The sequence below is a fragment of the Nesoenas mayeri genome (genome assembly GCF_963082525.1).
Source record: "Nesoenas mayeri genome assembly, chromosome: Z".
NCBI classification, from domain to species: domain Eukaryota; kingdom Metazoa; phylum Chordata; class Aves; order Columbiformes; family Columbidae; genus Nesoenas; species Nesoenas mayeri.
The window spans coordinates 77,786,725-77,804,838 of record NC_137542.1 but is presented as its reverse complement, the minus strand read 5'-3'; the positions used below and the strand labels follow the sequence as shown (position 1 = coordinate 77,804,838).

Below are 18,114 nucleotides of genomic sequence, written 5' to 3'. Positions count from 1 at the left end.
TGGGGGGGATAGAAGGGGGGGATAAAGGGGAGGGATGGGGGGGATAGAGTGGGGGGAAGATGGGGAGGGAGATAGAGGAGGGGAGACAGAGGGTGGGAGATAGAGGGGGGAGATAGAGGGGGGGGAAATAGAGGGGGGGGAGATGAGGGGGAGACAGAGAAAGGGGAGATGGGGGGAAGATAGAGTGGGGGGGAGATAGAGGGGAAGATAGAGAAGAAAATGGGGACAGAGAGAAGGGGGGGACAGAGTGAGAAGGGGGGACAGAGAGAGACGGGGGAGGACAGAGAGAGACGGCGGGGGACACAGGGAAAAGGGGGGACAGAGAGAGAATGGGGGACCATAGAGAGAATGGGGGACCATAGAGAGAAGGGGGGGACAGAGAGAGAAGAGGGGGACAGAGAGAGACGAAGGGATACAGAGAGAAGGGGGGGAGAGAGAAAAGAGGGGGACAAAGAGAAGGGGAGACAGAGAGAGAAGGGGGGGGATAGAGAGATGGGGGGGACATATACAAGGGGGGACACAGGGAGAAGGGGGGACAGAGAGAAGGGGGGACAGAGAGAGAAGGGGGGGACACAGGGAGAAGTGGGGAGAGAGAGAGAAGGGGGGGACACAGAGAGAAGGGGGGACAGAAAGAAGGGGGGACAGAAAGAAGGGGGGACAGAGAGAACGGGGGACAGAGAGAGAAGGGGGGGACAGATAGAGAAGGGGGGGACAGATAGAGAAGGGGAGATAGAGAGATGGGGGGGGACACAGAGAGAATGGGGGGACACAGATAGAAGGGGGGGACACAGAGAAGGGGGGACACAGAGGAAGGGGGGACACAGAGAGAAGGGGGGGACACAGAGAGAAGAGGGGGGACACAGGGAGAAGGGGGGACACAGAGAGAAGGGGGGACACAGAGAGAAGGGGGGGACACAGAGAGAAGGGGGGACACGGGGGGGGACACAGAGAGAAGGGGGGGACACAGAGAGAAGGGGGAGACACAGAGAGAATGGGGGATACAGAGAGAAGGGGGGGGACACAGAGAGAAGTGCACACAAGGAGAAGGGGGGGACAGAGGGAGAAGGGGGGGACAGAGAGAGAAGGGGGGGGACAGAGAGAAGGGGGGGACAGAGAGAAGGGGGGGACAGGGAGAAGGGGGGGACAGGGAGAAGGGGGGCAGAGAGAACGAGGGACAGAGAGAAGGGGGGACAGAGGGAGACGGGGGGAGAGAGAGAGACGGGGGGGACAGAGATAGAAGGGGGGACACAAAGAGAAGGGGGGGAACACAAAGAGAAGGGGACACAGGGAGAAGGGGACACAGGGAAAGAAGGGGGGGACACAGAGAGAAGGGGGGACACAGAGAGAAGGGGGGGGACACAGGGAGAAGGGGACACAGGGAGAAGGGTGGGACAGAGAGAAGGGGGGGACACAGAGAGAAGGGGGGGACACAGGGAGAAGGGGGACAGAGAGAAGGGGGGGACAGAGAGAAGGGGGTGAACACAGGGAGAAGGGGGGACAGAGAGAGAAGGGGGACACAGACAGAAGGGGGGACACAGGGAGAAGGGGGGGGAGAGAGAGAAAACGGGGGGGATAGAGAGATGGGGGGACACAGAGAGAAGGGGGGACAGAGAGAAAGGGGGGACAGAGAGAGAAGGGAGGGACACAGAGAGAAGGGGGGGACACAGAGAGAAGGGGGGACAGAAAGATGCGGGGACAGAGAGAATGGGGGACAGAGAGAAGGGGGGGACAAATAGAGAAGGGGGGATAGAGAGATGGGGGGGGACACAGAGAGAAGGGCGGGACACAGAGAGAAGGGGGGGGACACAGGGAGAAAGTGGAGGACACAGGGAGAAAGTGGAGGACACAGGGAGAAGGTGGGGGACACAGAGAGAACGAGGGACAGGGAGAAGGGGGGACACAGGGAGAAAACGGGGGGATAAAGAGAAGAGGGGACAGAGAGAGAAGCGGGGGGATAGAGAGATGGGGGGGACAGAGAGAAGGGGAGATAGAGAGAGAAGGGGGGACAGAGAGAGAATGGGGGGACAGAGAGAAAGGGGGGACAGAGAGAGAAGGGGGGGACACAGAGAGAAGGGGGGACAGAAAGAAGGGGGGACAGAGAGAAGGGGGGACACAGGGAGAAGGGGGGGCACAGAGAGAAGGGAGGGGACACAGGGAGAAGGGGGGATAGAGAGATGGGGGGGGACACAGAGAGAATGGGGGGACACAGACAGAAGGGGGGGACACAAAGGAAGGGGGGACTCAGGGAGAAGGGGGGACACAGGGAGAAGGGGGGACACAGGGAGAAGGGGGGGACACAGAGAGAGGGGGGAAAGAGAGAAGGGGGCGGGATACAGAGAGAAGGGGGGGACACAGAGAGAAGGGGGGGACACAGAGAGAAGGGGGGGACACAGAGAGAAGGGGACACAGGGAAAGAAGGGGGGGACAGAGAGAGAAGGGGGGACAGAGAGAAGGGGGGGACACAGAGAGAAGAGGACACACGGAGAAGGGGGGACACAGAGAGAAGGGGGGGACACAGTGAGAGGGGGGGACAGAGAGAAGGGGGGACACAGAGAGAAGGGGGGACACAGAGAGAAGGGGGGGACACAGAGAGAAGGGGGGGGACATGGAGAGAACGGGAGACAGAGAGAAGGGGGGACAGAAAGAAGGGGGAATAGAAAGAAGGGGGGACAGAGAGAACGGGGGACAGAGAGAAGGGGAGACACAGAGAGAAGGGGGGGACACAGGGAGAAGTGGGGACAGAGAGAAGGGGGGACCATAGAGAGAAGGGGGGACATAGAGAGAAGGGGGGGACACAGGGAGAAGGGGGGGGACACAGGGACAAGGGAGGACAGAGAGAAGGGGGGACAGAGAGAGAAGGGGGGACAGAGAGAGAAGCGGGGACAGAGAGAGAAGGGAGGGGATAGAGAGATGGGGGGGACAGAGAGAAGGGGGGACACAGAGGGGGGGGGGACACAGAGAGGGGAGGAGACAGAGAGAGAAGGGGGGGGGCAGAGAGAAGGGAGGGGACAGAGAGAAGGGGTGACACAGAGAGAAGGGGGGACACAGAGAGAAGGGGGGACAGAGAGAGAAGGGGGGACAGAGAGAGAAGGGGGGACAGAGAGAGAAGGGGGGGACACAGAGAGAAGGGGGGACACAGTGAGAGGGGGGGACACAGAGAGAAGGGGGGCACACAGAGAGAAGGGGGGAACACAGTCAGAGGGGGGACACAGAGAGAAGGGGGGGACACAGAGAGAAGGGAGGGACACAGTGAGAGGGGGGGACACAGAGAGAAGGGGGGGACACAGTGAGAAGGGGGGACACAGGGAGAAGGGGGGACAGAGAGAAGGGGGGGACACAGGGAGTAGGGGGAGACACAGGGAGAAGGGGGGACACAGGGAGAAGGGGGGGGACAGAGAGAGAAGAGGGGGACAGAGAGAAGGAGGGGAAAGAGAGAAGGGGGGACAGAGGGAGACGGGAGTACACACTGAGAAGGGGGGACAGAGAGAGAAGGGGGGACAGAGGTAGACGGGGGGGGACAGATGTAGACGGGGGGGGACACAGGGAGAAGGGGGGGCAGAGAGAAGGGGGGACACAGAGAGAAGGGGGGGACACAGGGAGAAGGGGGGAGAGAGAGAGAAGGGGGGACACAGAGAGAAGGGGGGACACAGGGAGAAGGGGGGGACACAGGGAGAAGCGGGGGAGAGAGAGAGAACGGGGGACAGAGAGAAGTGGGGGACAGGGAGAAGGGGGGGACACAGAGAGAAGCGGGGATAGAGAGATGGGGGGGGACACTGAGAGAAGGGGGGGACACAGAGAGAAGGGGGGGAACACACGGAGAAGGGGGGCAGAGAGAGAAGGGGGGACACAGAGAGAAGGGGGGACAGAGGGAGACGGGGGGGGACACAGAGAGAAGGGGGGGACAGAGAGAAGGGGGGGGCCATAGAGAGAAGGGGGGATAGAGAGAAGGGGAGAGAGATTGGGGGGGACACAGCGAGAAGGTGGAGGCCAGAGAGAAGGGGGGTACACAGAGAGAAGGGGGGGACAGAGAGAGAACGGGGGACAGAGAGAAGGGGGGACACAGAGAGAAGAGGGGGACAGAGAGAGAAGGGGGGGACAGAGAGAGAAGGGGGTACAGAGAGAGAAGGAGGACAGAGAGAAGGGGGGACACAGAGAGAAGGGGGGACAGAGAGAGATGGGGGGGACATAGAAGGGGGGACACAGAGAGAAGAGGGGACACAGAGAGAAGGGGGGGGACAGAGAGAGAAGGGGGGACACAGAGAGAAGTGGGGGCACACAAGGAGAAGGGGGGATAGAGAGAAGGGGGGACAGAGAGAAGGGGGGGGACATAGAGAGAAGGAGGGGGGACATAGAGAGAAGGAGGGGGGGACATAGAGAGAAGGGGGGACAGAGAGAGAAGGGAGGGACACAGAGAGAAGGGGGGGAGAGAGAAAAGGGGGCACAGAGAGAGAAGGGGGACACAGAGAGAGAAGGGGGACACAGAGATAAGGGGGGGACACAGAGAGAAGGAGGGGACATAGGGAGAAGGGGGGGACATAGAGAGAAAAGGGGAGGACAAAGAGAAGGGGGGACAGAGAGAGAAGGGGGACAGAGAGAGAAGGGGGACACAGAGTGAAGGGGGGGACACAGAGTGAAGGGGGGACACAGAGAAGAGGGGGACAGAGAGAAGCGGGCGATGAGGGAGAAGGGGGGGACAGAGAGAGAAGGTGGGGACAGAGAGAGAAGGGCGGACAGAGATAGAAGGGGGGTGGATAGAGGGGAGGGGGGAGCAGGGGGACAGGAGAGGGGGCAGAGGGGGTTAAGGTGGGAGAGGGGGAAAGGAAAAGACAAGTGAGAAGAAGAGAAGAGAGAAGAATCAAAGAGAGAAGGAAGAGGAGGAGAAGGGAAGAAGAGGAGGAGAAGAGAAGAAGAGGAGAAGAAGTGAAGAAGAGGAGAAGGGAAGAAGAGGAGAAGGCAAGAAGAGGAGAAGAAGGGAAGAAGAGGAGAAGAAGGGAAGAAGAGGAGAAGGGAAGAAGAGGAGAAGAAGGGAAGAAGAGGAGAAGAAGGGAAGAAGAGGAGAAGAAGGGAAGAAGAGGAGAAGGGAAGAAGAGGAGAAGGGAAGAAGAGGAGAAGGGAAGAAGAGGAGAAGAAGGGAAGAAGAGGAGAAGAAGGGAAGAAGAGGAGAAGAAGGGAAGAAGAGGAGAAGAAGGGAAGAAGAGGAGAAGAAGGGAAGAAGAGGAGAAGGGAAGAAGAGGAGAAGGGAAGAAGAGGAGAAGGGAAGAAGAGGAGAAGGCAAGAAGAGGAGAAGAAGGGAAGAAGAGGAGAAGAAGGGAAGAAGAGGAGAAGAAGGGAAGAAGAGGAGAAGAGGGGAAGAAGAGAAGAAGGGAAGAAGAGGAGGAGAAGGGAAGAAGAGGAGGAGAAAGGAAGAAGAGGAGAAGGGAAGAAGAGGAGAAGGGAAGAAGAGGAGGAGAAAGGAAGAAGAGAAGTAGGGAAGAAGAGGAGGAGAAAGGAAGAAGAGGAGAAGGGAAGAAGAGGAGAAGGGAAGAAGAGGAGGAGAAAGGAAGAAGAGAAGTAGGGAAGAAGAGGAGAAGAAGGGAAGACGAGGAGAAGAAGGGAACCTTTACATACCTGTCCGAAGTTTTCTTCATCTATGCAAAACATGAGATCCAGCTCTGTGGGGTCATTTTCCAGAATCCACTTCAAGGAGTTGTAGTATTCGCTGTCCTGCAGCAGATTTTACACCAACTTTAAATATGAACATTAAATGTGTACTTTAAATTGAACATGCAGACATCTTAAATCAGAACTCCCAAAGGCTTGGAAAGGTGAGACTCATGTATTTTCTCGGCTACCCTAAAGCAGGGTGAGATGGATTACTTTACTCATATGTATTTTTCTTAATTGACTTGTAATTGCACCATTATACAACTCAATAAACTGACTCTACGGATCTTATTAGGTAAAGATGTATATGGTGGCCTCAAATGATTGGTTAGAAAATGTCTTCTTGATAAAACTGTACCTTCTTTTCAACACAATTTGCTAACATATATCACACCATTACAGTGAGAATACACTATACAATAACTGACTGCGTTGCTGTTATTAAAAGCCTTGAGGTTTGCTGAATAAAAGACCCCTCTAATTTCTTAGAGTACATCTTCATGTATTAGGTCCATAATTTAAAAGTGACCCAAGGAAAAAAGGAAAGGACAAAAAAGATGTTACTATCACTAAATATTTGCAAGCAAGAGCGCCAGAAGTCACGGCTTTGCGAGCGCGGCCCTTACCACGGACTCCATGTCCTTCAGCGTGATGGGCTTGCCCAGCATCATCTTGTAGAAGGGCCGGATGAAGAAGCCTGCAAGAGAGGGCAGAGCGTCCCGGATCGCAGCCCCGAGCCAGCGGGGACACCTCCCCGGCCCCGGCGCCGCCGCTCAGCCGGACGCAGCACCACACACCGTCCCACTTTTCAATTACAAGAACGATGCCATTAATTACCATGTGCCATTACACACTAATGCTGATGAGGGAGGGACACGAAAGCCAGGGAACTGAGCCCAGGGTACTCTAACCCAGCTCAAACTGCCATTCTTCTCTCAAAGGACATGCTAGAAGAAGTTTCTGATGTTCGCTTGTCTGTTTATTGTGGGGCTTCAAGCCCGGCAGAAAGAACGCTGCCTCATCCAGCCGGGGTGCGCTGCGGCCGCACGCTGCGGGGAGCCCAGCGACTTCCCTGCAGGGGTGTGGCTGTTCAGCAACGCTGGCTGAAAGAGCACAACCGTGCCTGAAACGCGTTTGTTGAGCAGACGCTCCCATCAGCAACGCAGCTTCCAAGAGCTGCACTTCCGCTGCTTCCTCCCAGACTGTCTCCCAGAAACGCTACACCCCAAAGCGTAACCACCACCGAAGTGAGTTCCTCCCTGCAGTAAACCCGGGTGACGGCAGCACTGCCACCCAGTGCCATCACTCACCATCCAGCAGCTTCCCGTGATACACGGCCAGCCCAGCAACACGGCCGATGAAGGTGAAATACGACAGATGATCTTCATTACAAAGGCCTGAATTAGGATTAATCTGGAGAGTGTAGTTGTCCCTTGGTGGGGAGAGAAAAACAAATCCTAGTAACTGTGTCTGTAAATACCCCGCTATTCAGATGACGTTCAGAAGGAATGGGAGCCTGGGGCCGTTTCGTGCTCTCTTTGCAGGGGTGTAACAATGCCATTCCCTCACGGTCCATCTGTCAGGCCAAACAACGTTTCCTACCAGCACCTTCAACTGCAGGTACCAGAGAACAGCTCTGGAGTATCTTAACCTCCAGGGTCCTGGAAAAGGCCGGTAAAGGACTGGGATATTTTAACAAACCCAGGCGTGTCGCCACAAGACACGGGTGTAACAGCGCTGGCTTTAACCTGCAGTATGCTCTTACGTCTCTGAAGAAAGATACCAGGTTTTAAAGCTTTTTGTTGTCATCCTTGTTCCCTCCCCCCACCCCTCAGTATTTCTTAAAATATCTCGTTAAGTTTCTGGACCCAAAATATTTACAGTGACCTATATCCCCTAAGTTTCAATATTTGGAAACAGGCGTGTGTGCAGCAAAGCCCATTAACAGGCAGGCGTTCTGAGCTACCAGCGCCGGGCACTCGTGTCCCTCGGCAGCAGAACGTCTGTTCTGAGACACACTATGCAGCCGCTGTTCAGCTCAGCGCTTATTAGAGAAAGGAGAGAGCTTGATGGTGACATCAAACAGCAGAACTGCGTCCTGCAGCTAAGCAAGCCATCCTGCCTGCAGCACCTGAACCACGCCAGCGCACAGCACAGGCGCTGCAGAGACTCGCCCTCATTTGTACTCACGGATTGCTCAGAGGTTTGGGAACTGGACCAAACCAGAGTTACACTTGGGCAAGGCCGCTGCTGCGGAACTGCTCACTGAGAACGAGAAGCTGTCTGCTGCTGTTACGCATCAGCACCGTCGTTCCGGACGGACGGGAGGGCAGAAAGCGCCTCCTGCTCCTCTCACCACCCTGAGAACCCAAATGTTTCACGGGATCCAAAGAACAGTGTGGAAGGTTCTTGCAAAAGCAGATACTCATCTAACTACTTGCTGGTGTAACTTTGCCTCTTGGGCAAAATCTAATGCACACCCCTTAGGAATAGAAATATTTTAATGGACACTTACGTTGCTGAATATTCAAAGAGACCGTAATACGGGTTGAACATCTCCTTGGACAAGAGGAAAAACCACTCTCTGGCCACCCCGCCATAGTCAAGTCCTTTCTCCGACTCGAATTCGATCCAGAGCCTGGCTTTCAGCACGTCGGGCCTCTTCACAGACATGATTCTTCTGTACGACTCCTCAAAAATGTTATTTCTGTGTAGCTTCATCTCAAATCTGTTTGGTATATCAGCCTACATGAAAGGAGATTATATTACACTTGTTGCTTTCAATAAACAAGCATTCTAGCAAATTACTGACCAGCGGTAACAGATGATGACAGATGATGCATCTGATCTATAAAGTTTCCCCTTGGTTTTGTTTGCCAGCCCTTTAAGTCTCAGGCTGACAGCACACGGTGAACCAGCTGCGGTTCAGAGAGTTCTATGACATTTGACAGAGCAATGAAAACAAGAGAAGTAACGGCATGGGCAAGTCCTGCTCCAAATCAGAGCTGGCGCTGCCGAGGCTGTTGACTGTTAATTATGAGCCAATATCGTATCCGAGCTAATGCCGAGTGCTCTTGACGTTAAAGGTGCTCCCGGAAACGCTTCTTCCCGGAACAGGAGCAGCGGAAGCACGTGCAGCCCCAGCACCAGCGCGGGCGCCGCTCTGCCGACGTGCTCCAGCTCCGCGCTGCATGGCCCAAAGGAGCCATATTGATCCTCAAGCCTATCTTCAACCTAAAGGCTTGTAAACTACCCTAATGATTAACCTCGGCTGCAACGGGAACCAGGGAATCATTGCTACCTTCTTGCTGCCTCATCGCTTTCATTTTGCACTCATACAGAAAAATGGGAGTCTTTAAAGATTTATAAACGCTTTTGTCAATGTCTTGGTTCCGCCTCAGCCCCTCCGGGAGCCGCGCAGCCGGGAGCAGCGGTGCTGTGCTCCGGCAGGATCCGGCGGCCCGCGGCTGCGCCTCCGACAGCCCGCCGTCAGCCCGGCCGCCGCGCAGGCGCTGCCCGCGCAGAGCCGCGCGCCACACTCACCGGCTTCTTCAGCTTCTTCCGGAAATAGTCGTATTTCTGCTTGAACTCCCTGGAATACGGGACTGCCTATTGGAGAGAGGATCGCACATACAGGTTATTCCAGCCATTGAGCAGTCCATTTAGAGGCATGCTATCTGCCCACGCATGCCGTAATCGCCTGATAAAAACCCGCCATGCATGAAGAACAGTGGTAAAAATTCCCCCACTTCCCAGGGTGTATTTTGTGCTAAAAGGTGTGAAAAGTTTCAACCCAGTTCTGTTTATCAACTGCTCATCCTCGGTTCTTTTCTTCTTTTAGGAACAGAACAGATCAAACACAATTTTAACACACACACACACACACACAGTTGGGATGGATCGGTGCCATCCATGTGTCTCATTAAAAAATACCAAGCATGCCACATAATACCGAATTTTAGAAATGCTGAGTGTTAGCACAGAACAGGGACTCGCACCGCTCCAAGTGCTGGGCACGGTTACACCGAACTCTAGAAATGCTGAGTGCTAGCACAGAACAGGGACTCGCACCGCTCCAAGTGCTGGGCACGGTTACACCGAACTCTAGAAATGCTGAGTGTTAGCACAGAACAGGGACTCGCACCGCTCCAAGTGCTGGGCACGGTTACACCAAACTCTAGAAATGCTGAGTGTTAGCACAGAACAGGGACTCGCACCGCTCCAGGTGCTGGGCACGGTTACACCGAACTCTAGAAATGCTGAGTGTTAGCACAGAACAGGGACTCGCACCGCTCCAGGTGCTGGGCACGGTTACACCGAACTCTAGAAATGCTGAGTGCTAGCACAGAACAGGGACTCGCACCGCTCCAGGTGCTGGGCACGGTTACACCGAACTCTAGAAATGCTGAGTGTTAGCACAGAACAGGGACTCGCACCGCTCCAAGTGCTGGGCACGGTTACACCGAACTCTAGAAATGCTGAGTGTTAGCACAGAACAGGGACTCGCACCGCTCCAAGTGCTGGGCACGGTTACACCGAACTCTAGAAATGCTGAGTGTTAGCACAGAACAGGGACTCGCACCGCTCCAAGTGCTGGGCACGGTTACACCGAACTCTAGAAATGCTGAGTGTTAGCACAGAACAGGGACTCGCACCGCTCCAAGTGCTGGGCACGGTTAAATGCTACTCAAAAGACACAAAATCAAAAAAAGTTTGAAAATAAACCTAAGACCAAGCTAAGGGGCTCCATCAGAGCCACGACACTGCAACAACCGCTGTTTGACCCAAGGAGCGCGGGACAGCAGGCACGGCGCCGCTGCAGAGCAACGGCATGGTGACAGGGGCTCTAACAAGTCAACTGCTTCAAGTACGACTCCTTAATTCTCTGCCACTTGTTTGAAACTTTTGAGAATTAAGAAACCTCAGTTCTCTATTTTTGACACCCCACACAACATCAATTCAATCAGGGTTTGAAAGAGCTGTGAAAAAAAGAGAGGAAAATAAAAGGGCTCCCTGGAGCTGCTGAGGTTTCCCAGGCCCCGCTGGCTGCAGCGCTGCCCCAGCCGGCAGGGCGGCGGAGCGGCCGCTGAAACCCCGGCTGCGGGGCCCGGAGCGCGCGGGACGCGGCCGCTGCGCCGCTCCCCAGCGCCAGCGCCAGCGTCGGCGCGGCTGGTGCCGCCGGGGCGGGGGGCGCGGGCTGCTCCTGCCGCAGGGACTCCGGCAGGGCACGGATCCTGCGCCCCTTTGCTCTTGGGGATGATGAGACGTGAATGTTTTTGTTAAATACTAAATCATATTAGTCTGATGATAATATGATTTTACTACAGCCATTAAATAATCTTTCAGCATGCTTCCACTGTTCAAATGCAATGCAAAATGCAATTTAAGTAGTTCTTTGTGATTGCCATGGCACCCAAAATACTATTAAAAGCATTAGGATGAATCTTTAATGCTTTTGTGGCTGTAAAAAGGATTTGATCCAAATAACTGTTATTTACTTAATGGGATCATGATTGACCCTTATTATCTTGAAATAAAATTTCCCAGATAGCCTTTCTGAGGTACGCTTAACATTTCTGGGAAAACAAACACAAAGAATTTGGATAGCATACTCTATATTAGTATCTCAGGCATTAAGTGCATGATAAATGGGGAAATCACTCCAAAGGCAGCCATGTTCAAACACGTGATTATTATTAATCTTATTAATAAACAAGAAAAACTGCAATTACACCATGCGGTAGCTCATCTGCTGTGTCCTGAGACCCTTCAAAATCCCGAGGATCTACCCCAAATGAAAAGGTGCTGCCAGCACCTGGAAACACCTCAATCTCAGGGGCTGGGAGTCTGATCGCTCAGAGTGCCCCAAACGGCACTAAAGGTTTCAAGCTCTGTTGTGTTCTGGCAGTTTGATGCCAAAGCCGAGCCGGGGTCCCGCTCCCGCCGGCGCCGAGACAGACGGCGGCGCGGGCCGGCGCTCCTGCCGCCACCAGCGGCAGCGACACCCGCCGCGTACTTACGGGGCCGGTAATGGCCGGGTTCTGCAGCCTGGGGTCTTCCCACTGCGTGATTTTATTATCTGTAAATAACAAAGAACATTATATCATTACTTCTCTGTTGCCACACTGTGAATCTCTGTTGTTTTCTTCTCCCTGCAACTGTTTTCCCTACCACGTCCACAACCTGGTGTTTCAGGGCTAGAAGAGGCTGCACTCACCACCTACACCTGAACCCCAACCACTCAAAAATGCACAACTAGAACAGAATCCAATGTAGTGACACTGCTTGTATTTCCACGTCTGTAGGAGCAAACACGTTCTAGGTGAACATGGTCTCGGACTCAACTCACATAGAAATACACAGATTCATGCCTGAGAGGTAAAGGAACCCAAAAACTGTGTCAAATGACAGACCAAGTCTATTTTAATTTTTACATCAAGATAGCCAAAATGTGAGACTTTTGAAAGACAGTCTGTATTTGAATTTGGAGGGAATAACATCTCTTAAAAAAGAGTCCTAGACACTTTTGAAACCTAATGAAAAGCTTATAGGACCATTAAGGGAGGTGAAATTCTACAGTTAGAGTGTAAGAGCTGATTTGGTTTTGAGCAAAGACAATTTGGGGAGCAGGTGACAGAATCCCGCTCTTTTCTAAGAGCAGCAGGAGGTGGCTCGTGGGGTCACACGGGAGCACGGTGACACTGTCCCTGCCTGCAGACAGCGGCTCCTCACGAGATCCTGAACACAACAGAACAACAACACGATGACGTTGCAACAATGAGACAACGCTCGGAAAGCCAGAGTGGGCGCCCTGCGATGGCGGGTGCCGGTCACCCGTGTCTGCGCGCAGCGGGCAGCACCGGCACGCCTGATTCAGGAGCCGTCGGTTAGAGAGCAGTCCAGGCTCTGAGGGGTGCAACTGCTACGTTTTGGAACAAACACACTAAGTTTCAATAAAATGGTTTTTATAGCTACTACAGATAAAAAAGAACCCAACCCGCTTATATTAAACCGCTGGTGTTTGCCATATTCCTATGGTTGGAAAAGACCTTATGTTTTGAGCACTCCGAGTTAGTGTTTAAAAGGACTGGGACTTGAAAGATGACATTCATTAAATGTTGACTGAAGAAAACCCAAAAGGAACATGAGCACATTTCAAGAAATGGGATCTATCCATTAATTTAGTATTACAACACTATTTTAAGCCTATTTATGGTTGCTAACACCATGGAGGAAGGCTGTGAGACTGGCAGATCCACGGACCGGAGCCTGCCACAAGAGCTTCATGCCTCATTTGGCCCTTTCATCTCACTTCAACCTGTTTAGTCAAATTTATTTCTACTGAGTTTACTGGTTTTAAACCAACTCATTTTTTATACCTACTTGAAAATGACCACCACAAGCCATGGTGCCATCCTATGGAATCAGAGACAACAGCACTGAAGTGCCTGCAGGCTTCTCAGGTCTTTCCATGGCCCCGCATACTGAAGCGCGCGGGATGTTAGCGACACGTCCCTGCCAGAGGACCGCAGGAACACCGTGTCGGAGACGCGGTTCCGGGGCTGCGCAGCCGCGGCAACGGGCAGGGCCAGGCTGAGCCGCCCCGGGACCGCAGCCCACCATTCTGCCTTAGCCAAAGGGGCTGCATGACAAATGCGTTCGTTTTGCACCACACTTTCGAACACCTGCCTTCCCTCTCGAGTCTGCACACAAACACCACTCTGCCTTTCCTCGCCAACGGGCTCCAGGCCCTCCGGGGCTCCCTGCCCCTCGAGCTCAGCACTGCCCTGCGCTCAGAGCCCCACGCTGGACCCAGGACCGCCAGAGCCGAGGACACCAGAGATCACTCGGGCTCCTCCTGACGCCTCACCGATGAGCTCACTCCTGTTCAGCTGGCGATATTTTTCACGGCCTTTTCAACAAAGCACTGCGCTAGCGGTTCCCGCCCCGTCTGACACTGCGCCAGCACCGGCCGCCCCCGCAGCAGCAGGCGCCACGCTGACCTGCGGTCCCGCTCCAGTGAGCGCCGCCGGCCCCTCCCGCACTGTTGTTGTCTGCTGAACTAACGAGGACATTCCCCCTAATTCATCACTCCACTCATTAGTGAATATACTGAAAGATGGCGGATTCAAGACAGACTTTGAGGGGAACCCATTTAATATGTCCATCCCTCTGCCTGTGAACCACCGAGGACTGCTCTCGGTACGGCTGGAAAACCTGCGTGTTTCCCGTCATGATACCTTCCAACAGCCACATCATATCTTCCCAGCAGGCTCCCAGGAAGCACAGAAGTATATGAACACCCCTAAGGACAGAAAATACTATTTTATTCGTGGAGGGAAAATACTGCTGACTTAGCCAGCTAGGGACCAAGCGTGGAGAGCTAGGGCCTTTTCTGTTAGAGGCTGACCGTTGGAGAAATCCAAGCTGCTTACAGTTACAATCTGAAAAGTGCTGTATTTCAGGCTCTCATGTTACAAGTAATACCTACATTATTTGAGTGGTACTTTGCTTTGCTAGTTTATATGGCACACTTAATAGCAGCTCGTGCTGCTCCACAAGAGAAGTTTCTGTGCTGGTTGCGTTTCCTCAGGGATGAGAAAAGCCCTTCAGAAACAGGACAAGGGTATTGGGTAATTATGCAGAATCACCAAACATATCTGGGGAAGAGGACATTAACAGCAGCTGGATCTGCCAACACCTGCGACATTCACTTTGCGTTCTAGCAATGGAACACACCGCGTTTGTAGCATGTCACCCAATGGCTCAGCAGAGCACAACTGAAACGACGGCCAGTTTATCACAGCAGCGGCACCGAGACCCGCACGCTGGCTGAGCACAGCCCACCGCACCACGCTGACCCAGAGCCAGCAGCTCCACCGCAAACCGGCACCAGGAAACGCCACTGCGCTTCCTGCTCACCGCGGGAAACAGGCTGACATGCCACTGCGCTTCCTTCCTCCTCACTGCGGGAAACAGGCTGACACGCCACCGCGCTTCCTTCCTGCTCACTGCGGGAAACAGGCTGACACGCCACCGCGCTTCCTTCCTGCTCACTGCGGGAAACAGGCTGACACGCCACCGCGCTTCCTTCCTGCTCACTGCGGGAAACAGGCTGACACGCCACCGTGCTTCCTTCCTGCTCACTGCGGGAAACAGGCTGACATGCCACCGCGCTTCCTTCCTGCTCACTGCGGGAAACAGGCTGACACGCCACCGCGCTTCCTTCCTGCTCACTGCGGGAAACAGGCTGACACGCCACCGCGCTTCCTTCCTGCTCACTGCGGGAAACAGGCTGACACGCCACCGCGCTTCCTTCCTGCTCACTGCGGGAAACAGGCTGACACGCCACCGCGCTTCCTTCCTGCTCACTGCGGGAAACAGGCTGACACGCCACCGCGCTTCCTTCCTCCTCACTGCGGGAAACAGGCTGACACGCCACCGCGCTTCCTTCCTGCTCACTGCGGGAAACAGGCTGACACGCCACCGCGCTTCCTTCCTGCTCACTGCGGGAAACAGGCTGACACGCCACCGCGCTTCCTTCCTGCTCACTGCGGGAAACAGGCTGACACGCCACCGCGCTTCCTTCCTGCTCACTGCGGGAAACAGGCTGACACGCCACCGCGCTTCCTTCCTGCTCACTGCGGGAAACAGGCTGACATGCCACCGCGCTTCCTTCCTGCTCACTGCGGGAAACAGGCTGACATGCCACCGCGCTTCCTTCCTGCTCACTGCGGGAAACAGGCTGACACGCCACCGCGCTTCCTGCTCACTGCGGGAAACAGAAGCTGCTCCCGAGAGTGCCCAAGGCAAACGGCCAAGCAGCGGTGCCGTCTGCGGAGCACACGGTGTCACCGCAGCTGCACCGGCTCTGCTGGCACAGCACTGGCATCACCGCATGACACCATCACCACCGCGCGGCACCGGCACGGCCGCTGCTCCCGCAGGCCGCCTGCAACCCCGGTGCTGTGGCAGCAGTTGGGACTGAAGGGGGATTTGCTGGAAACAAGCTGCATTTTCAAACCCCCTCAAAACTGTGGAGAGCTAAAAAAGCTGAGATCAAAAACGGGACCAGAGAGAAATTTCAGACACAAATACATTGAGTTTTATAGCAATTATAAACTATTTGGGGAATTCTGATTAAGGTGCAACTTTAGCAGTCCATTGACCTTCAGAGACTAACAGATGCTGCAGCAGACTAGAGGACTACGACACGAGAACGCTGCACAGGAGGCTGGCAGGCTCAGCAACCAGAGCCATCTCAAACAGGACAGGACTACCCTGTGGCTCCTCAGTGGCCGCAGTTCATAACCATTTGCCACAGCTGAGTTCCCAGATATCTGTTGCAAAAAACAATTCTAGAAGTATAAAGACTAATTCTGCACTGACGTTTAAAAGCGGTTGGTTTTGTGCTTTCCAAGTTTTTTAAAAAACTATTTGTGCCATTTAAAAATTCATATTACTTTAGAGACAGTCTTTTAGTAATGACTTAATAGTATCATATATGCAACTACCGATAAGCACAGAAGTCGGTGCTACTGATACTGAAGGCAAAACATGATCCTGACAAATAGTTATCGATTTGAATCCTCTAGGTTTCGTGTAGCACAGGCACCCTCTTCTAGTGGCTCGTGAGCCAGCTGTTGCTGCGAGGATTATGCATCAGCAGAAATATCTCATTAGAGAGTCCAGCTCAAGTCTTGGAAAAAGAAAGGACGGACACTTTTCTGGGCTGCTTTGTTTCCAAACAACAACAAAACTCACACAGTAGCTCTGGGATACTGCAGTAAGACAGGTTACAATGAAACATCACTTACACTAGAACTCCACTAACAGAACTCAACCAGAGGAACGGGCTGGGTGCAGTTTAACATGCTGCAATAGGAAATAAGATCAGAATCAGCACTGCCACAAGACTCCTGAACGGAGAGGGGAGACTTCTCACCGGGGCCCATTTCTGCACGGCCTCCACGGGGAGTTGTGGCTATAGGATCTTTTCTCATCTTATTTTCTATTCCTAGTGTACATTTTAATTTATTAAGTGTGAATAAGCCATGGGATCATCAACAACAGCAACAACGAATCCAAAATATCAACAAGAACAAAGGAAACCACAAAGAAGAAATGTTAATGCTTCACAAGTCAGAGAGGGACAAAGCTTGATGAGCCAATTAAAAGCAAGCTTTCGGTGAATATACAGTACCGTATGAGGGCACTAAGTCTCTGGTATCAATGTCTCCACATATCAACACCTGGCTTCCTAAATGAAGAGTAAAATCATAAAGCTTTCACTTCAATATTGATTACCTCCCTTTGTCTATTTGCTGTAGAACCTGGGTGCTTACTTACTATGGTCTATGTAAAATGTTCTTCCATCCAAATGTATCCTTTCCTCCCAACCAGGCTGGAATCGGGAAATAAAAAAACAGAGAGAAAACAAGTGAAATATTACCAGTCTGGCCCAGCTGGAAGCAATACGTTATCCGCACTTATAAATGGTTCTTTGGAGCACAAATACCAAGCGAGCACAGATGCGTTACACCAATGACAAAAATCTAGCACGACTCCAAGAACTGGCTGTTTATACAGGCAGCTGCATCCAGCACAGAACATCGCTTTCGAAGCTTCTTGCATCACAGTTTATACCCATTTCCTACTATGAGGAAAGGATCACAAAGAACAGACTGTCCATCACTGGTCAGGTTTGAGAGTTTCTGCTTCTACTTCTGAAACACATGCAGGTTATTTAGTGTAAATATATAAGCCAGGATCCCATGATGGCGGGACAAGAATGCCTAACCTAGTCCTCAGTTCTCCCCTTTTTACCCATTCCCCTTTCTCATTGTCCCCATGATTACAGAATGGAAAGGAGAACAAACGTCCCGCTGTCATTATACGCCAACGCTGGCCAGTCTAGCAACGTGTCCTCGAAGATTAATGCATGCTCGAGGCGTCTGGGAAGTGGCAGAGCAGCTGTTCCACAGCCCTTTGCTCACAGACAAACTGCAGTACTGCGGTGCTGTGACCAGGAATATCACATTGAACTGGCATAGTTCTTGACCTAATCACTGACTCAAGACACTGGGCCTGACAAACGGCCTAGCTTGACTTAAATACAAGGCGATTCTCTTTCTAATCATGCCAAGGGCAGTGAGATTTTAGGAGGACAATAGAGGTTATGTCCCCTCAGCACGGGCAGCTCCTGTCACCACCCTTGGGCTGCGGTTCGGCTGAGCCAGCTGTAACCCCGCTCAGTTACAACAAGTCGGATTGGCTCGTTATTGTAACCGTTCACCACTACACTCATGTAGCGCGGGGTGTGCTGGGGCAGGATGCGGCCTGGGCCGCGTCAGACGGGCGGCTGGCACCGCTGAGCACCATTAGTGGCTCCTTCTCACTACGGTTGCCAGAGTTGCGAGTACAATTGCAATGGCAAGTATGCTTATGAAAGTATGTATGTATGTATGTATG

At 53.3% G+C, this 18,114-nt stretch overlaps 1 protein-coding gene across 4 annotated transcripts in view; it reads right to left on the bottom strand.

Annotated features, from left to right (window-relative positions):
- Positions 1-18,114, bottom strand: part of NEDD4L (NEDD4 like E3 ubiquitin protein ligase) — a gene marked incomplete at its 5' end in the record, with an annotated part of 122,404 nt that overhangs the window by 16,416 nt on the left and 87,874 nt on the right. For all 4 annotated transcript variants that reach the window (XM_080361976.1, XM_080361977.1, XM_080361978.1 and 1 more), the window contains 7 exons: positions 5,608-5,703; positions 6,270-6,340; positions 6,954-7,075; positions 8,159-8,388; positions 9,187-9,252; positions 11,664-11,722; positions 16,993-17,047. In XM_080361976.1, coding sequence (XP_080218102.1) covers positions 5,608-5,703; positions 6,270-6,340; positions 6,954-7,075; positions 8,159-8,388; positions 9,187-9,252; positions 11,664-11,722; positions 16,993-17,047 — 699 coding nt within the window. The remainder of the gene's footprint in view (positions 1-5,607; positions 5,704-6,269; positions 6,341-6,953; positions 7,076-8,158; positions 8,389-9,186; positions 9,253-11,663; positions 11,723-16,992; positions 17,048-18,114) is intronic.